The sequence below is a fragment of the Lathyrus oleraceus genome, chromosome 5, assembly GCF_024323335.1.
Source record: "Lathyrus oleraceus cultivar Zhongwan6 chromosome 5, CAAS_Psat_ZW6_1.0, whole genome shotgun sequence".
Classification (NCBI taxonomy): Eukaryota; Viridiplantae; Streptophyta; class Magnoliopsida; order Fabales; family Fabaceae; genus Lathyrus; species Lathyrus oleraceus.
Window position 1 is genome coordinate 23,226,251 of NC_066583.1, and position 22,595 is coordinate 23,248,845.

Sequence of the window (22,595 nt, forward strand, 5' to 3'; positions counted from 1 at the left end):
ATTCCCGTGGAACCCCAATTGATGGATCCCGAGATTTAATTCTCGTTCTCATCAAACGTTCGTCATTCACCTATAAAATACATCCAACCAATCAAATTTCTTTTTCTCGCCGCCATTCGATCAACAAACAATTATTTTTTAGTGATGTTATGTCTTTTTTAGTGACTGCGAGATAAACAAAAGACAATGATGATATAATTTTTAATATATTATTTCAATTAATAAAAAATGTGACATTTTAAAATACCATTATTTACTATAGAAAACCTTCATTTAAAACTATGTTAAAAGCAATGATTAATGCAATGTTTATTTATTAACCTGCATTATTTACGTAGCAATAAACAAATTTACAATATTTTTGAAAATGTCAATTTAGTAAATTATCCATCACAATTTTCTTAATTTAACTGTGTACTTCTTTTAGTGTTTCGGTCTCCTTCTTTTTTTATTCTTCTCTTTATTCTTTTCTTTTTATAATTTTTTTATTTTATAAAACAATTTGATATCATTTTTAAAAATGTTTAAAATTTTGATTTAGTCTTTAATTAGAATTTTTTAAAATATATTTATTTTAAAAAAATATATAATATTAATTGTACCAATATATATATATATATATATATATATATATATATATATATATATATATATATATATATATATATATATATATAATTTAATAATAATTGTTATTAGAAAGTTTATAAATTAAAAAAGATAAGTTATATTAAAATCAAATAAAAAATCATATCATTTAATATATTAATTTGTGATGGAATTGTAAAAAATAAATGTTTGTTTTCACACACCGTGCCAATATCTTTTTTTTTTAATTTTGATTTGATAAATACAATAGAAACATTAATTTATATTATATTGGAAACGGAACATAACTTTTGTTGCATTAATAAAAATTAATTTTCTTTCTATTTATTAATAAAAACGGTACATGATTTTTCTTTTCAATTTTCTACATGATTTTTCTTTCATTTATACTTATGTTAATTTAAAATTTAACTATTAGTTATATTGAAAATTATATTTAACTAAATATATAATTTTTATTTCTTTTCAAAAATATAAATGATTTATTTTACTTTTTACTATTTAAAAAATAAAATTGATTTAAAAAATTAGATAATCAAATATATTTTTCTATTCCCTTCTTAAAAATAGTATAAAACAATCTGACTTCGAAACAAAATTTCCCATTTTATTATTCTCTTCTTAAAGATGATTTTTTAAAAATAGATTTGTAAACAAAATTCAAAAACTAAAAGTTAAAAGTAATTCAACAGACCTTAAGAACATTTTTATTTCATGTTGTAGTAATAAATAATATATTAAGAAGAGGGAGAAGACAATTAGTTACAAGTCCATTTATATCTGAGCAAAATTACACAGAGAGATAAACTCGTTTATACATCAAAAGCATGCATTAATCATCATTCATGTATGATACGTTGCATACAATTCACCATTCACTCATGGGAACATAACATACAACATCATATTCATGCATCATTAATGATGTATATAACATCAACATCATTCATCTTATGCAGTTTCATTTAGGTTTAGCACAATTCTTATACTTCACTATTTTTTGCAGTTAAAAACATAACTAATTATCATTAAGATTATAAAATCCACATTTTTCATGATGATTCATGTTACTATTATGATATGAAATGATAATGAAATTAAAAATTAAATTCATTAAAATGTAGATGCATGACGGAACAATAATGCATGAACAAATATCATGTAAAAATACCTAAAATATAATCCAAATGCAAGTACATGATTTGCAACATGAATTTAATGGACATTAAAATACAATCAAATCTGCACATAGTTAGGAACAAATTTATTTGCTAAGTCATTCTTCTTCTTCTATTATATTTAATTTCAAAACTATTTAACTTAATTCTAGTGTTGTTTATGAACGTGGCTCGATCCACGAATTTGTTGATCCAAATCAATCCAACAGATTAATTAGTAGAACTCATTCATTTACGATATACTGAACCCAAACTATAATAATCCGTATAGTTTTGATTCAGGTATTTGATTTGACTTCTACGACCCGCGGACCCGTTGAATCAACTCATTAATGTGATTTTAGTAATTTTTTATTATTTTAAATAAGAATATAACATTAATAATATATTTTATGAAAATAATATATCTTGTTAAATTTTATACTATTATAAAGTGTTATGTCGAGTTGATGCATTTTATTAGATATTATATGATGTATTTCATTGAATTTGAGTGTTATAAATGAGTATGATTGTATTGAGTTGTGTTACATTTTTTTAAATCGACAAAAGGAATCATAAAAAATATATTTTTTAATTGAAACACAACCCGCGAACCCAAACCCAATCCATTAATAAAAAAGTCAGTTCGTTTGTTTTGATAATGAAATTGTGGGTTAAACGACAGATAAATCCATTAAACTTTGAATAGGTTGGGTAACGAGTTAGGCCAAACCCAATCCAATTTAATGCAATACTCATGGGATATAGCCTCACATGCCCTTATTTAATCTATTGATTCAAACATCATTACAAAGTATAAAAATAAAAAAGCTTGAGAGGTTATCACCAAAATGTTTGCAAGCAAACTTGTGCTAAAATCATGCACTTGAGGAGCATTTATCCTTATCTAATGAATTGGCTATCATCAAATCTTCAAATCTAATCCATTAGATGATATGAATATTGTTATTTAACTCTAAATGGCCTATGTACCGAATATTGTGAGGTCACGTTTACACTCTTAATTCTAGAAAATCCCTTTATATTTGATGATCTTTATTATCTACTCTAGAATTTTCTACCCTTCGAAATTCTTAAAGCCGAATAAATATCTCGTATTATGATATGATCGGTATGCTTCTCGGGGAAATATTATGTAGCAAGTCTCATATTGATTCTGGATTCAATTTATTGGGTTCTGGGAAAGGAAAAAAAGAGGAATAATAAAAAAAGAAGAACAACATACATTGTTGATTGCCTCTAAGCGGATATCAACATCATAATTTTCTTTGGAATCCATAGCCAAAGCAGGATGAGTTAGGTTCATCCATCGTCAAGGAGTAGCTTAGCAAAATAAAAGGTTAGGAAAACTAATACATTCAGAACTCTAAACGGAAAAACCGATCAGTCCTCTCCGGAAAGCAGCGTGAGCTAGCTCCGATTTGTATAAACATCATATAAAACGGATTACAGAAGAAATCCAACTATGCCGACAAAATCCTTTATCAAAGCAAAACAGCAAGCAAACCTTTATGAACCCTCTGTTGGAAATAAACCTTTTTTGTGTTTAAGAAAAATGTGTGGGAATATTAGACGCTTAAATAGAGACTTGGTAGGTAGGAGAATTATTTATGGAAGAGAGAAATTTATATTTTTGCTTGATTCAAAAGTGTTCAATTACATCTCTATTTATAGTACTCTAAGGAGAACTCTAGACACACTAATTCTAGAGAGTTCTCAACTCTAGATATTCAAAGAGTATTCTAGAAGATATTACAATCTTAAGAAATATCTAGATACTCTAAATACTACAAGACTTTTCTAGAAACATTACCCAATATAAACTAAGCCCAAATAACTAAGCCCAAAATCAAATAATAAAATTAGGCCCAAATCAAGTTTAATATTTCAACATCCCCCCTTAAACTTGATTTGTGACTCCAAGCATATTCCTTAGCTTCACGAAAGTTTCCAACTTGAGTGGCTTAGTGAAAATGTCAGCAGATTGATCTTGAGACAATACATACTTCAACTTCACCTTGTACACCCATCTTATTCTGATTACTTTATGTCCTCGTGGAAGTGTAGTAAGTTCCCATGTATCATTCTTCGTGATTGACTTGATTTCTTCTTCCATGGCGTCTCTCCACTTTACGTTTTGAACTGCTTCTTGATAGCTTAGAGGCTCGCAATTACCTAAAAGACAAAAAGGTTAATGTCATTTATGTTTTCGGTTACCACATAAAGCTCTTCAATTCTCCTTAGTCGTGGTGTCCTCTCACTTGAGCTTGTTTCATCCAACCTTGGTATCGGTGAGGCCGGTGGTGTAATATTTTCCTCTATCATTGGTGGTTCCATCTCGTCTTCTTCTTCAAAGTAAGGAAGAAAATCGTACTTGTCTTCTTGAACACTTCAATCCCAACAATCTTCTTCTTCAAACTCCACGTCACGACTTATGAAGATCTTTCCACTATTTGGATTATAGAGCTTGTACCCTTTGGAGCTTGAGTCATAACCGACGAATACATACTTCTCACTTTTATCATCGAGCTTTGTTCTCCTTTCATCAGGAACGTGAGTATAGGCAATGCTTCCAAACACTTTGAGGTGAGAGATCCCAGGCTTCCTTCCACTCCATGCTTCTTGTGGTGTCTTCTCATGCACGCTTCTTGTTGGGGGAACGATTTGTCAGATAAACCTCACATGCCACTGCTTCGGCCCAAAACTCTCTCGGCATCTTCTTGCTCTTAAGCATGCTTCGCACCATGTTAAGTATGGTCCAATTCTTTCTCTCTGCTACTCCATTTTGTTGTGGTGATCTTGGCACTGTTAGTGGGCGGCGGAATCCATGGTCTTCACAATATTTTTGGAACTCATTTGAAATGAACTCTCCTCCTCGGTCAGATCTCATGGCCTTAATGGAAAGACCACTTTCTTTCTCCACAAGGGCTTTGAACTTCTTAAAGTTTTCAAACACTTCTGACTTCTCCTTCAAGAAATAAACCCATGTTTTTCTAGAATAATCATCAATAAAGAGGAGAAAGTATTTACTCTTACCAAAAGATTTTGGATTGATTGGTCCACAGACATCAATGTGTATGAGCTCTAGCGATTTTGTCGCTCTTGACGTTGATTCCTTTGGAAAGCTTTTCCGGAATTGCTTCCCAACTAGACATCCTTCACATAGTTGGTCTGGGTGGTTTATACTAGGCAAGCCTCTCACCATTTCCTTCTTTGACAAACATTTTAGACTATCGAAGTTGAGATGTCCGAATCGTAGATGCCATAGCCACGAAGAGTCTGTATAGCAAGTCTTGAGACACTTTGCAACATCATTTTGAATGTTCAAGAGGAACATTTTATTATTTGACATAGGCACATTAGCAATCAAGTTATGTCTACAATCTCTTAAGAAAAGACTATGTTCTTTCAAGTGGATGTCATAGCCTTTCTCTAATAATTGTCCCAAGCTCAAAATATTATTCTTCATATTAGGAACATAATAGACATTGGATATGAATTGATGACTCCCATTCTTTAAGCGTATAAGAATTTTACCTTTTCCTTTGACCGGTATCTTTGAGTCATCTCCAAATGAGACATTTCCAGTTGTCACTTCATTGATCTCTACGAACATGCTTCGATCGCCACACATGTGATTGCTTGTGTCGGTGTCGAGGTACCATTTGTTTCTTTTCTCTTCAACTTGGTTTTGGCACGCGAACAACAAAGTTTCTTATTCTCTGCCTTTTTCTTCTACAAAGTTAGCTTTCTCCACAACTTTCTTCTAGAATCTACACTCAGATGCATAGTGACCGATCTTGTTGCAGTTGAAGCACTTGATTTGTGATTTATCACACCTCGACCATGAATTTCCTCTTCCACGACCTCTTGTTGCTTGTGGATTCCAACTTCTTTCTCCATTGTTAGAGTAGTTATTGTAACTGCCTCTTCCTTCTCCTCCATGTCCTCGTCCACGCCCACGATCTTGGCCACGACCTCGTCCTCTTTGGCTCTTGTAATTCACATAATTTGCTTCCTTTATGTTGAGTTGTAGTAGTTGCTCCATAGCCTCCTTTTGTTTAATTTTTCTCTTTTGATTTTCTTCATATGCTTGTAAGGAACCCATGAGTTGCTCAATAGTCATGGTCTTTAAATCCTTGTTTTCTTCAATGTTGGTAACAATGAAGTCAAAACTTTGATTTAAAGTGCGAAGTATTTTCTCCATGACTTTTACCTCATCAACATCTTCACCATTTCTTTTAAGTTGATTGACTATGGCCAATACTCGAGAAAAATAATCAGAAATTGACTCGGACTCTTCCATAAATAAACGTTCAAAATCACCTCTAAGAGTTTGAAGACGAATCTTTTTCACCTGTTCCACTCCTTTGTTGCAAGTTTGAAGTTTGTCCCATGCTTCTTTGGCCGTCGTTGCGTTGGAGATCTTGTCAAATGTATATTCATCCACCGATTGATAAATTAGGAAGAAAGCTTTCTTGTCTCTCTTTCTTGACTCCCTAAATGTCTCCTTTACACATTGGCTTAGTGAGGCTTCATCTTGCTCATTGAAGCCTTCTCAATGATATCCCACACATCTTGAGCTCCTAGTAGAGCCTTCATCTTGATACTCCAATTGTCATAGTTGTTCTTTGTGAGCATCGACATTTGAAAAGGGAAACCCCCATTCGCCATTTTTTTAGGACCTTGAAGCTCTGATGCCACTTTGTAGGAAATAAACCCTTTTTTGTGTTTAAGAAAAATGTGTGGGAATATTAGAGGCTTGAATAGAGACTTGGTAGGTAAGAGAATTATTTATGGAAGAGAGAACTTTATATTTTTGCTTGATTTAAAAGTGTTGGATTACATCTCTATTTATAGTACTCTAAGGAGAACTCTAGACACACTAATTCTAGAGAGTTCTCAACTCTAGATATTCAAAGAGTATTCTAGAAAATATTACAATCTTAAGAAATATCTAGATACTCTAAATACTACAAGACTTTTCTAGAAACACTACCCAATATAAACTAAGCCCAAATAACTAATCCCAAAATCAAATAATAAAATTAGGCCCAAATCAAGTTTAATATTTCAACACCCTCTTCCGGTGAATGACAGCCTGTTACGAAACTGTTGCAATCAAAGCAAATTTTACAGCTGTTGATTTGAGTGATACGTTGATGAATAAAATGGTTCTTATTGAAGCGAATTCATGCCTAGTGGTGAGATATTAATCCATGTCGATAGAGAAGCTTCAGATCTCTCCTGCAGAGCTTTGAACCTCATGATCGCCAACACAAGCTTCGACTATAGTGGCTGAACAAATCACAAAAAAAGGAGTGGAAGCCATGATAGTGGTATACATTCTGTTAACTTTTACTGTTAACAGATGCGTTGGTTGGGTTTCTCACGGTGCATATTTTCGTAATGATCTCTACTGATTTAAAATGTGATAACAAGGCAGTAAAGAGCCTTAAGCATGTTGCTTCTAAAGCTTCCCGTGTCGGTGAAAATTGTTTTAAGCTGATGTTTTTCATTCTTTTCGGTGTTTGTGCTGACATCATCTGACTCTATAATAAACATTATTATTAAGGAAGATTTACAAATCAAGAAAGGAAAACACATCTCCCATTCTTTTATAAATAAAAAAATAAACTGACTTTTATGATATGTGTTATTAAGCTCAACTGCTACGGTTTACTTTTACTGTATGATTGTGGGAAGATATTGATCCCAGAGGATTGAAACATGTTAAGCCACCTCATGTGTGTGAAAAGAAGAGCTGACGAAATTAATTTTGAAAGCATAAATCACCTACAAAACCAAGATAATCGACCTATGAAATTATATGCTTTAAATGATTATTATTGGATCAGGTGAATTAATTTCTGTGTCATTTATAACTAATGACATATTTAGAATTTACTTTAGGTAATATGTGGCGCTTCTTTCTCCTGCGAGGCCGGGAGACACCGATTCTTTTCTAACTCTTAAAATTATGCATGGTGGTTGTCGAGAGAAACTATATCCTATCGAATAACTCGAGTTTTCAGTAAAAGAACATCAGGTACTATGACGAAAGTTCAAGAAGAGAAGTTGAATTATCTCGCAGGGACAACAATCTGATGCAAAGTTCGACATCACCTTCTGAGTATTATGAATTGTTTATGCTTTTAATCATTTTTATGAAATTTATCAGGTACAAAGTCCGGACAAAAATTCACTCTCCAATAAAAGTATAGGCCGAGAACAACGAAGACTTCCGCATAGATTATTCAACCCAAGACCTCCATAAGGGCCAAATCGGTCAAGTAAATAAGAATCATTGATGGAGTTATGTTAATTGAAACTTCTGACTGAATAAAAAATCCAAGTAAATAAAAATATTTGGCAAATCGGTCAAGTAAATAAGAACCTCTGATAGGGTTATGTTAATTGAAACCTCTGACCGAATCAAAAATCCAAGTAAATAAAAACCTATAGCAAATTAGTCAAGTAAATAAGAACCTCTGACCGAGTCATGTTAAATTGAAACCTTTGACCGAATCAAAATTCCAAGTAAATAAGAACCTCTGGAAAATTGGTCAAGTAAATAGAAACCTATGACTGAGTTATGTTAATTAGCACATTTGACCTTAAACTAAAGTCCAAGTAAATCGGTCAAGTAAATAGAAACTTATGACCAGGTTATGTTAATTAAAACCTCTGACCTTGATTAAAAACCAAGTGTAAATATACCTCTGACATCTTGACTAAGTTAGCATACCTCTAGCCTAATAAAGTTAACATACTTCCGACCTTAAGCGGTTTGGTTACCTTATCCCTAGCCAAACACCGATATGATCCACTCAGGGATTATCCGATTTGTGTTAAAAAAAATGACAAGATCCATCAATGAGTAAGGCCTGTCTCACTAAGGCTTTGAACCTATACATTACAAACCTTAGCTATAGATAAAGCTAAATATTCGCTTGGGGGCCGCCATTCTAATTTATTTCCAAAAAAACGAATAAAATTATCAAAAAAATAAAGCCTATTAGGGATACATAGAAATTCTAAAAAAACTAACATGGTCACAACTAAAAGAAATCTCATGAGGGCTCGAAGATTATTGTCAAAAGATTCGGAAGGCGTCCAAACATTACAAATGCATCCGTAAAGGATGTATTAAAAAAATTATGAACCAATGCTCCAATGAGAATGATCTCCGATATAAATCACACCAAAGATTCTCAGGAATTAGACCCCAACACATATGGGTCATGTAAAGAATGAAGCAAGATATACTAGTAATTTGCTACACGAGATCATCTGAATCTTTCGGGATTTGGTTACTACTAATATTTTAAAATCCACATGGGCTATCACAATTCTAATAACAAGGCCAAGCCTTGGCTTAGTTAAAACAGGACGTCAACAAGTCGAGATTCCACATGGGCTCTTCGACTTTTCTATGTCTAAAACCTACCGAGTTCTACAATGCCAAAAGGTTGAGATCCCACCGGGGCTTTCCGACTACTTTATGTCTAGAACCTACCGAGTTCTACGACAACAACAAGTCGAGATCACACTAGGGCTCTCCGACTTCTCTATGTCTAGAACCTAGTGAGTTCTATGACGATAACATGTCGAGATCCCACCGGGGTTCTCTGACATCTCTATGTCTACAACCTACCGAGTTCTACAACGACAATAGGTCGAGGTCCCACTAGACCTCACCGACTTCTCTATGTCTAGAACCTTTCGGGTTCTATGATGATAACATGCCAAGATCCCATTAGGGCTCTCCGACTTCTCTATGTCTAGAACCTACCGAGTTCTACGACGCCAAAAGGTCGATATCCCACTAGGGCTCTCTGACTTCTCTATATCTAGAGCCTATCGATTTCTACGACGACAACATGTCGATATGCTATTGTGCTCTCCGACTTCTCTATGTCTATAACCTACCGAGTTCTCTGACTAAAACAGGCCAAGATCCCATTGAGGCTCTTCGAATTCTCTATGTATAGAACCTACTGAGTTCTACAATGACAACAGGTCGAGATCCACTAGGGCTCTCTGACTTTTCTATGTCTAGAACCTACTGGGTTCTACGACGATAACATGTCGAGATCCCATTGGGGCTCTCCGACTTCTCTATGTCTAGAAACTACCGAGTTCTATGATGACAAATGGGTTAAGATCCCACTAGGCTCTCTGAATCCTATATGTCGAGAATCCGCCGAGTTATATGATGCCAACTAGTCAAGATCCCATTGAGGCTCTCCGACTTTCTCTGTCCAGAAACGGTTCAAAAACCCTGTCGAACTAGAGTCATGATTGGCTTTCCTATAAAACCAAACCAGATGGAAGTATAACCCATTCAAGAAGAAATAATTTCAGGATTCTTTGTCCGAACATTTCATCACATTGGGTTTCATAATCGGGCTTATATACACCCCAAAATTCTTAAATCCGGGCATGCTTCTCGAATTTTGATATGGCCAATGTGTATCCCGAGGAATTATAATGTAGCCGGATAACAAGTTCCACACTCATCCTGAATTCAATTTACCGGGCTCTGAAAGACCGTCAAAGTCGGAGTAGTTATGGCATTCCCAGGGAATAATTCGTTATTGAACAACTAATGAGGAGTCAGTTACAAATGGTTAACAATTACTAATTAACTATTTAATCCACGCCTCTTCAATATATAAAAGGGGAAAAGGTTGGCAATATAAAAAAGGTCTTTGAGGCCTAACAAAGGGGGCATCAGATCGATGAATAACACAAAAAGTAGAAAAACATACGAGAAACCTTGGATCACCAACAATGGTGGCCATTGATTCCTTAATAACCTACCTCCTTCCGAACAGGACGATTGTGACCTCACTTTGCTAGTTCAAAGAGGTTTTTCCAAATAATGTATATCATGAACAAGTTTTAAGGTTACTTAAAAAGAGATGAAATTGTTCAAGAAATACCTCTTATTTCCACTGCAAATATAACACAATCAGGGAATCAATACTACAACAAGTATGGAAAATAATTTGGAAACATCAGATCCACATCTCTCCACTCAGCAACAAAAATTATTTATCAGTTTTATCACAAACCAGACCATACTACCAAAGCCTTTTTAAAAACTTAATGAATATCCATCAAAGAGGACAAATACCCCAATTGAATTTCATACTTGTATCATGTCATTGGATATCTGAGACTAGATCTTAGACTCAGGAGTCTGACATAACATTACAAGTGATATAGATTGTGTCTCTCTCAACCTTACAAAGGTCCTGATCACCTAAGTGTAGGTGATGGCTCAAGTCTCCCTATATACAAAACTAGTAAAATTATTTTAAATTCTCCATCTCATTCTCTTCATTTATCAAACGTTCTACATGTGCCAAAATTTTATCAAGATATGATGTCTTTGTCTTCCTTATGTCAAACTAATCCAATTTATGTTGAGTTTTCTTTTCTACCATTTCTTGATAAAGTATTTGAAGAGAATGACACATCTTCTAAAAGGACAACCTGACAATGGCCTTTACCACATGCCTCGATCTCCATCCCCATCAACTGTGCTCACTATAAAACTTCCACTCATCAACCACACCATCACATATTAGGGCATTCTTCAGACCATGTAATGATAAATATCATCCCCATCTACAAAATAGTGTTACTCTGAACCACGCATATCATGTAATAGTGTCAATAGTCACAAACTATTATTTTCAACATTTACAATGACAACTAAGAGGCCACTTGTGCTTATTTACATCGATGTTTGGGAACCAGCCCCAACCACATCATTAAATCGATTTTATTTTTATATAATTTTTTTAGATATATTCACTAAGTATGTATAACCTTAAATTCATTAAGGAATAAATCAATGTCTCAGTTTTATTTCCAAATGTTACAAAAATTGTTGAACATTATTTTCAACTTCGAATTATATCTCTTTACTTAGACAATGGGGTGAATTTATCAAAATCTAAATTTTCTCATTGACTATGGCATCTCTTATTTCATATTTCCATCATTCCCCACAAGTATGCTTATCATCCATCATAAGAAAATCATGCTAGGGTTCACCACATCCCTATTAAACAAAAAGAAGTCTTTCAGCTTGAGCATAACATGATATTTGCATCTAGGGAAAAAATTCAAGTCTTCTGTATTTAAATACATTTCACCTTGATTTCATGAGGATTGACATCACTAATGCTATATGGTAAAAATATTTAAATAGGGGCAACTGTCATACCCCAAATTTGTCCCCACCTAATTGATCTGCATTCATCCATTGATGTTCATCCATCTGTAGCTAAGTCATTCATTCTCATACATCCATATGCAGTCATTTCATTCATCTGTATCACATTAGTTGATTTAGCTTCTTATGACCATTTCATTTGGTCATATATGTTTAAATTAGGACTAAAAGTTGAGAACTTTTGGTCACCCTGTTTGATTTATTTGTTCTGACCAGCCCCTCCATTTCTCTATCCATTACATGTCCATAATCAACATTGGTGTTGAATTTCACTTAACTTTGTTAAACTAATGACTTAAGATTTTGATGATGATCTTTCATTATATTTTCTAGTTGATTTTAATCAATCAGAACCATATTACTACATTCATGCATATACCTACCATACATCATGTCATTCATACATTTTGTTTTTCTATACATTGTCTCATTCATTGGTATTAATCATTTTTAGTCCTAGAAGAATGAAAGTCGAGTATTCTGGTTGGATTTAGAGGTTAATTGTGGACTTTGGAAGTTCACTACATCATTCATACTTTCACCATCATGTTTTTCTTAGTCATTCAGTTTCATTTATCTTGGCATACAAGTTGAAATTTAGAACAAAAAGGACAGAACAATATTTGTGCAATTAAAGTCAAAGGTGCACCTATTCATCTCATTCATAATTTAAATTTTCATTCATACCTACATCATCATTTACTTCAAGTTTCCATTCTCCAACAATTTCTACTTAATCATCCATTCATTTTGTTTCTAAAATTAAATAACTTCTTTAAGATATTTTGAACAGGAATAGATTTAAAATAAAACAAACAAGAGATAATTGAAGCTTAAAATGCAAACTAAAAATTGTGTTTCAAATTACAATTTGCAAGTTCCTTTATGAAGTCTACACTATCCTAACGTTACACAAACGAAAGTGAATTACAAGTGTGTTTACAAATGTTGAATTTAAATGGAACAAGTTCTCAAGCCCAAATGTAAACCACAGATTGCCCAAATGTAAACCACAGATTGCCTCCATCCCCTGAATCTTGTGCATTTCAGACTCCATTTTCTGTTTCATTTGACAATCCTTAGCAAATAAGCATGAAGTGGCATCAAAAGGGAACCTGTCCAAGCTGATATTAAGAGGGTTTAGTTCAAGGACCAAAACCAATATTTTGAAATAAAGTGCAAATTCATGATTAAGAACAATCAGAATTTCAAGATCATCACATAGTCAACGCAACATAACATTGAACCTAAAATAAAAATAATTCACTCAAATCAGTTGAAATTTCACAGCAAGAATTTAAATTAATTTTTTCCAGAAGAAATGAGGGAAGAATTTTATTACTGCAGTAATAAGAAATGACATTATCAACATACAATATCAAACCCTCAGAATTCTCAATATAAAACAGAGGCACAGTTCTAGCAGGGGAGAAAAAAACCGTTTTTCAAACAAAAAAGAGAAACCTTCATTCCCTTCATACCCATAGCAGCAAACTGTGACCTTAACATTTTATCGTTTTCATGTCGGAAGTTCTGAAGATTAGCATAAACAAGATTCAAATCAGAAGAATAGGCACAGAGACGAGACAAGAAGAATAGGCTATGGATTCTGAAGGGAGTGACATTACCGGAAGCTCACGTCAAAATAGCTTCTTGTATAGTAGCTCGGTCGCTTCTGTTTTCTTTCTCCCTTCCACTTTTGAACTGATTTGTTGATCTTTGGAATTGGCCTGGTTTGATTTTCGGAACTGATATTGTGGTTACAAAACTGAGATTTTAATGATTTCAAACAGGGGATTTTTTTGGAAAGAAAAAAAACGAGTAAGGATTTGTTAGAAAACTGAGAATGGAAGATGAGTGTGGGAAGGACATTGGGTTAGGATTTCGTTTTGGTTTTCGGATTTAAACATTGGCCATGAAAATTTTGGCTTTTACAGAGAAATGACACATGTTCTGGTGAGGGAAGAATGGAACGACTGTTTCTCTGTTTAAGGTTGTTTTCTTTAACCTTTGTTTGCAATTTGAACCCCTCTCCAGGACCATTTCATTGTTTTGTTATTTTGTTTTTTTTTTCTTTTATTGAAAATAAGGACATTATTAATTTTTTATTTATTTATTTTTCAGCATTTTAATTAAGTTTGAGTTTTAAAATAAAAATTAAAAAAATATTTTTTTAATTTATTTTATTTTATTATTATTTGTTATTATTAATTGGATAATGATTTTAGTTGTTATTTCTAAATTGTTTTATTATTTATTTTACTACTCATTTATTATTTGTTTCTAATTAAATAAATAATTATAGGATGATATCGATCGAGTAAATGGAATAAGACATATCGGTACAATACCAAGTATTTTTCAAACGGATTAAATTATTTGTTATCCCGATTCAAAAGTCTTATCTTATCAATTTAAGTGTAATATGTAAAACTTTTTCCCTGAGTATTTATTTGTAAATTTTTTTTAGGTCCTCTTTCATTAATAAAAATTAAAAAACATTTTTCTTTCTCTTTTTCTATCCAGATGAGTAGCAGATGTCACCCTTACTTAAATTAACATTCAAATCAAAATTAACTAAATGGAAGGGATGCTAATATATATGTTTTGTCTAAATGACTTCCAAATCTGATATTTGTTATCATGAATATATCTTATCTTTTTTTTAGGAGTTTTATCCATATCTTTTATTTTTCTTATAAACAAAATTATGTGGTGACATTGAACTCGGTTATAATCCATAATTACAAACGCGTGAGATTGCAGTTCGCTAAATCATATACTTTTTTGGGAAGCGAAAATTGATTTTGAAATGAAACTCAAAGTTTTTCAAATGTGATGTCTTTAAAGATAATTAGATATTAATGTTATGTCTTTTTTTAATTGCTACGAGATAAACAAAAGACAGTGGGGGCGAAAGAATCACTCTTTCGAATGAAACTCAAAGTTTTGATATAAGAAGAACACAGTTTCTGAAGCATTTTTATTATGTACGCATTTAGCAATGACTTATATAAATATGAACATTGAATTATTTGTTTTTTTAATATATATTTTTTAGAATACATTTAAAAGTTTTGTTAAAATAATAAAGACAATTACAATTTTATTTGAGAAAATTTAAAATTATTTGAGGGTTATTTTAGATATTGTGGCTAGTTTAAGAAATAATGTCAAATTTATATTAATCATAAAATGTGACTGTAAGATGATGTAATTTTCAGTATATTATTTGAATTAGGGAAAAATGTGGCATTTTAAAAGGTCATTATTTATCAAATTATCATAAAAAATTGTTGTTTAAAACTATGTTCAAATCAATGAATGCAGCGTTTATTAATTAATTTATATAACAACAAATAAATTTAAGACATTTTTAAAAACGTGGATTTAGTAAATCATGGATTTGTAACCCCACAATTTTCTTAATTTAATAGTATGTTTTTAATGCTTCCTTATTCTTCTTTTTTTTATTCTTTTCTTCTTTCTTTTCTTTTAACTTTTTTATTTAATTATTTTTTACAATTTTTTTACTTACTTTATTTTATAAAACAACTTGATATCATTATTAAAAATGTTTAAAAATTTAATTTAATTTTAAATTATAATATATATATAATTTAAAAAGAATTGTTATTTTTATCAATTAAAAATGATAAATTATATTAAAATTAAATAAAAAATCATATCATTTAATATTTTAGTTTGGGATGAAATTGTAAAAAATAAATGTTTCTTTCCCTACAAAAGAAACTTTAATTTATATTATATTAGAAACGAAATATGACTTTCATTGCATTAATAAAAATTAATTTTCTTTCTATTTATTAATAAAAATGGTACATGATTTTTCTTTTCAATTTTCTACATGATTTTTCTTTCATTTATATTTATATTTATTTAAAATTTAACTATTAGTTATATTGAAAAATTATATTTAATTAAATACATAATTTTTATTTCTTTTCAAAAATATAAATGATTTATTTTACTTTTTACTATTTAAAAAATAAAATTGATTTAAAAAATTAGATAATCAAATATATTTTTCTATTCTCTTCTTAAAAGTAGTGTAAAACAATGTGACTTCCAAACAAAATTTCTCATTTTTATATCTCAAACCGTTATTAAAAATTAGTTTTTTTTATTATTCTCTTCTTAAAAATATATATATTTTTAAATAGATTTATAAACAAAATTTAAAAACTAAAAATTAAACGTAATTCAACCGGCCTTAAGAACATTTTTATTTTTCATGTTGTAGTAATAAAGAATAATCACTTCATCTTTTTGTTTTTAATAATATAATAGAGATGATCTTTTTTATTTGTTTTATGAATAGAGTAAAAATGAAAATATTTTTTAAAAATTAATATTGGAAAGAAAATGCACTTGCTAAGGGATAATACATGTGACAAAAAGAGATACAAGATATGACAATACCATAAAGAAGTATACTTTCATATGTATTAAGAAGAGGGAGAATACAAGTTACAAGTCCATTTAAATCTCAACAAAATTATACCGAGAGATAATCTCATTTATACATCAAAAGCATACATTAATTATCATTCATGTATGATATGTTGCATATAATTCACCATTCATTCATCGCCACATGACATAAAACATCATATTCATGCATCATTAATGATATATATAACACCAGCATCATTCATCTTATGGAGTTTCAACTACATTAGCACATTTCTTATACTTCACTATTTTTTTTCAGTTAAAAACATAACTAATCATCATTCAGTTTATAAAATCCACATTTTTCGTGATGATTCATGTTACTATTATGATATGAAATGATAATGAAATAAAAATTAAATTCATTAAAACATAGATGCACGAGGGAACAATAATGTATGAACAAATATCACGTAAAAATACATAAAATATAATACAACTGCAATTACATGATTTGGAACATGAATTTAATGGACATTAAAATCCAATCAAATCTGCTCATAATTAGGAACAAATTTATTTGCAAATTAGGTCGTTATTCTTTCTTTATTACATTTAACTTCAAAACTACGGTACTTAATTTTAAGCTAACTTTTAGCATAAGGTACTTTTTCACCAAGATGATATTGCATTGTGTATGGTTGATTATTGGAGATATACAAAACATATTCATATGCTCAAATGTCAATTCTATTGTGGCCATCAACACTCATTCTTCCATCAAGATGAACAACAAAAACTTTCATGCATGACATGTGCAATTTAATGCAATACTTGTGGGGTATAGCCTCATAGGTAATGTCAATGGCACGCCATTATGCCCAACTCGAAATGATGATACTTACTATCAATGGAAAAAGATAGGATCAATGGATCTGCCATGCCCTTATTTAATCTATAGATTGAAGCATCATTACAAAGCATAAAAATGTAAAAACTTTCAAAAAATAAAAGCTTGAGAGGTTATGACCAAAAATGCTTGCAAGCAAACTTGTGCTCAAATCATGCACTTGAAGGAGCATTTATTTGGCATTACAACATGATCCCGGTCTATGTCATAATATGTACATGACATTAAGGCCTTATATGATGAATTGACTATCATCAAATCTACGTTAGATGATATTAACATTGTTATTAAATCGCCTGTATATATCGAATATTGTGAGGTCACATTTACACCCTTAATTTTAGAAAATCCCTTCAGATTTGATTATCTTCATTATCTATTCTAGAGTTTTCTAAACCCCGAAATTCTTAAAGCCGACTATACTTCTCGGATTTTGATATGGGTGGTATGCATCTCGGGGAAATATTATGAAGTCGGATAGCGAGTTTCATATTCATCCCGAATTCTATTTATTGGGTTGTAAAAGACTGTCCAAGTCGGTGCAGTTATGGCATTCCAAATGGTTAATAAGGAGTTGGTTACAAATGGTTAATAGTTACTAGTTAACTATTTAATCCACGCCTTTTCAGAATCCAAAAGGAAAAAAGAGTAGCAATATAAAAAAGTTCTTAAGGCCTAACAAAGGGGCATCTGATAGATGAATAGCACAAAAAAGAAGAAAAACATACTAGAAACATTGCATCACCAACAATGATGGCCATTGATTATTTCCTAACCTACCTCCTTCTAGGCCGGACGATTGTGACCTCACCTGACTAGTTTCATGGAGGTTTTTCCAAATAATGTTTATCATAAATATTTGATGCCCATCGTAGAACTCTAGTAAAACTTTCTCGGACCACACAATATTTATAAGTTGCTGGTTGCCTCTAAGCCGATATCAACATCATAATTTTCTTTCGAATCCATAGCCAAAGCAGCCAAAGGATGAGTTAGGTTCATCCATCGTCAATGAGTATCTTAGCAAAATAAAAGGTTAGCCAATCTAATACATTCAAAACTCTAAACGGAAAAACCTATCAGTCCTCTCCGGCAAGCAGTGCGAGCGAGCTCTGATATGTATAAACATCCTATAAAACGGGATTACTGAAGAAATCCAATTATGCCGACAAGATCCTTTATCAAAGAAAAACGACAAGCAAACCGTTACGAAACCCTTTTCCCGTGAATGACTACCGATTACAAAAGTGGTTGCAATTAAAGAAAATTTTACAGATGTTGATTTAAGTGATACGTTGACGGATAAAATGGTTCTTAATGAGGCGAATTCATGCCTAGTGGCGAGGTACTATAGACTATCCTGGCTCGGTCCATGATGGAGTCTGAGATGATAGCATTAACGACGACTATTTAAGAAGCAAGTTGGTTAAGATGCTTGCTAGTTGAGATCCCTTGATTGGAAAAACCTATGCCAACTTTGTTGATCCATTGTGATAGTACCGCGGCTATTGCAAAAATTGAGAACTATTAATATAACGGTAAGTGACATCAAATAAGGAGGAAACACAACATTGTTAGAGATTGTGTCTCTAAAAAGGTTGTAAAAGTGGATCATGTACACATTGATGAAAATTTAGCAGATCCTTTGACGAAATGATTAGAGAGAAAGTCTATAATACATCAAAGAAGATGAGACTAATGCCTATAGAGAAATGAGTTGCTCATGATTGTAACCTGACCTAAATGACTAGAGATCCCAAGAAATAGATTCGATGAGTAAAAACAAGTTGTAAGAAATATGAGGTGATCATGCTAGAGTAAATAAGAAAATCATGAATCATGAAGCGATAAGAGGATCAGATAATAGAGACTCTTAATGAGATTTATACTCTGTATGATGGAGTACCTAGGCTACAAAAGTACTTTTGATAGACTCACCTATGTGATTGTGGAACTTAGGTCAGTTCCTACGGAATTTCGAGGCAGAATTCCTAGAGCCTTCATTAGGATACACGTGTAGGGCCATTGAAGCACGTATTATTAGATAACACCTTAAGAAAATGTTGTGTACGGGTTTGATGTCTGAGATAGAGTTTAAGATAATTATGTCACTCTTGTTGATTCGAAATCCTACTTGTTATGCAAATGTTCAAGTCACAAACATCTTTGTTTATGCACAATCTTAGAAACGTTTGACGTTACTTCTGAAACACTTTTTTAAATTCAAGTGGGAGATTATTGAAACATTATAACAATATTCAAATATAGGGAGATGAATTTGAAAAAGTTCCTTAAGAAGTCCCACATTATGTATTAGTTGAAAAAACTCCTTAGTCCCGCATTGCTTAAGTGAGATATATTTCCTCCTCATTTCATTATATAAGGAGAATCCTTGTTTCATTCCAAAACACATCAAAAATTCATTTTGTTGAGTTTTTCCTTCCTCATTCTCATAACTCTGCATATTTCGAATTGTCGAAGCGCTAACTTCTCCACATTTCTTTTTACTCGTTGGATTTTTTGAGTAATTTCTTGAATTCTCCCTAGAGAATTTTGTTAATTTCTCCTCGTTTGAGTGGTCAAATTACTATTATTGAATTCTCTTTGGAGAATTATTATAATTTCTCTTGGTTTGAGAAATTATTATGACTGCTCATTATATCAGATATTATGAGTGGTATTTATACCATATTCGAATGGTCTTTGTACCATGAGAGGGTGTATTTCTAGACCAATTATCTATCGTGAAAGTAGTGATAGTACAATATAGAATTGAACTGTTTTATCCTGGAGACGACACGGTAGTTCGATTGCTTTGCATAATTTTGTACAATACCACGAAACATTTTAAAGAGAGCAACCTAGTCCGCGACTTAACCTAATAATTTCTTCTGTCACTAATTTTCAAAACTGTGAAACAACAATTACGTTTACGTTGCAATTCAAACTACAACATGAAGAAAAAGGGGGAAAAAACTTAATGTCGGGCTCCAAAACTCCATAAAATAAAAGTACATTTCTAGACTCGGAAATAAGCATTAACTCCTGCTGACTTTTAGCTACCTCCATTTCCAAAGTAGCAACGGTTTTTCCACAACTTGATACTATTTCACATCATCCATCATTCTTTCATGAATTACGTTCAATTTATCAGTCAATCCATACAATTCCCTTACAACATTTGCAACAGCTTATCCAGTAGATTTGTAGCTCAGATAGATATGCCCATCTTCCCACCCTTGGGCTTACCATCCCAACCACTTATTGTTCCATATTTTAAAACAAAGTTCACCATAGAATAACAACTGGCGAAAACTCATTGTTTCCACAAGGTGAATACGTTTTACCTAAAATTTACATGAATGGGAAAAAAGATTGCTATTTAATTGCTCCTTTTTCTAATATAAATAGTAGCAAATCAATTGTATCAAACAAACAATAATATATTTTAAATATAAATGAGTTTTATGATTTAAGAAGCAAAAGTTAATACTAAAAACTGGTGGTGGCTGTACCAGAAAAAGGATTTTTTTCATACAAACAACCTACCATCAAATGAAGCTTCTAATGCAAACTGTAACTCTCAAGAGAGATACATCAATTTTTCATTCAAATAGAGCGATGCAACTTTGGCTGCGGTTTTAAAATGACTAAGAAATTTAGTTTATATTATTACACTGCAGACCATTGTTAAATGCTTAACAATAAAGGATCTCCAGCACCGAAAGTTCTTGCACAATGCATATCTAAATATGATTATTAAATATAATGAATATCATGTTAAAAGCTCATTTATATACAAATAAATGGAGGACTTTGACATGTGCATAGATTTAAGGTCAACCAATTCCAACTACAACCACTAGCATTCGACTTCTCTAAATTTAAGAATCTTCATTTTTCATGCGATTTTCTGTTGTTAGTGTTATTTAACTTTAAACAAATATATCTTAATCCAATCGCAGTTTGAGTGAGAGAACAACTCTTAAATATTAATATGTAATAGCTTGATATGACAACGTGCATTGTGTTCATATTTTGAGTGTTTCCCTTTCTCTCAGAAGTTAATTTCATCATAGTACATCTTTTTTAATTGTTCATACTTCATGTGTTTCTAAATTTTTATTTGTATTTACTCTAATACTATTAGTTTAATATGATGATTGTTCATTACACAATTAAATTTATTATTCATACTTACAATATTGTTAAGCAAATAGATTATATTGTGGAGCTCTTTAAGAAAGGTATATGGTTGATACAATTATTTTTATAGATGTGAATAAGTTACAAATATTTTTATTAACGAAAAAAGTCTATTGTTGATATATTTATTTTTATAAACGGGAATAAGTTATAAATATTTTTATTAACGAAAAAATCTATTGTTGATACATTTATTTTTATAAACGGGAATAAGTTATAAATATTTTTAGAAACTGAAAAAATATATTGTTGATACAAATATTTTTATAAACGGGAAAAGTCTATTGTTAATACAATTATTTTTATAAATAGAAATAAATTACAAATATTTTTATAAACGAGAAAAGATGTTAATGTTGATACAATTATTTTTTTTAAAACGGGAATAAGTTACAAATATTTTTATAAAGGGAAAAAAGTCTATTATTCATACAATTATTTTTATAAACGAGAATAAGTCACAAATATTTTTATAAGCAAGAAAAATCTATTGTTGATACAAATATTTTTATAAACGGGAATAAGTTACAAATATTTTTATAGACGGAAAAATCTATTGTTGATACAATTATTTTTATAAACGGGAATAAGTTGTTAATTGAAATTAAAATTCTGTTTTTACCCTTCAAAAAACTAACCGATTTTATTTTCATTAGAGTCACTTTAGTTGTAGCTTTTATTCTCAATGTATAAATACACTTGTACAATTCCTATTCAAAATTAATGCCAAAATCTATACTCATCAAAATATTACTCTTTTCTCTATTTCTCTCTCAACTTCATCTTCCCCAATCTTCTTTTCTTCCACCATTGTTGAACCTTCAATTTTCAGTTTTATGTTTTATGTTCTAACATTTGACATCAAGAGCCTTGGTTATCGATCCTAATCCGCTGCAACAATGGCAACCGTTTCCAATGATCGAATTCCCACCAATCTCCCGATTCTTGATTCGAAGAACTATGATAAACGGGCAAAACAAATGAGGGTTTTGTTTGGTTATCAAGAGGTGCTTGAAATCGT

The 22,595-nt window shown here is 31.4% G+C and overlaps 1 protein-coding gene and 1 long non-coding RNA gene across 2 annotated transcripts; both read right to left on the minus strand.

Annotated features, from left to right (window-relative positions):
- Positions 1-5,556: 5,556 nt before the first annotated feature.
- On the minus strand, positions 5,557-6,464 carry LOC127078512 (uncharacterized). Its single transcript, XM_051018958.1, has 2 exons — positions 6,452-6,464; positions 5,557-6,344 (listed from the first exon to the last, which is right to left on the minus strand). The coding sequence occupies exons 1-2, from the start codon at positions 6,462-6,464 to the stop codon at positions 5,557-5,559; spliced, it is 801 nt and encodes a 266-aa protein (XP_050874915.1).
- A 6,404-nt stretch (positions 6,465-12,868) lies between these two features.
- LOC127083406 (uncharacterized) lies at positions 12,869-14,038 on the minus strand. Its single transcript, XR_007788404.1, has 2 exons — positions 13,671-14,038; positions 12,869-13,166 (listed from the first exon to the last, which is right to left on the minus strand). It is a non-coding gene; the product is annotated as an uncharacterized LOC127083406 (long non-coding RNA).
- Between the last annotated feature and the right edge of the window lie 8,557 nt (positions 14,039-22,595).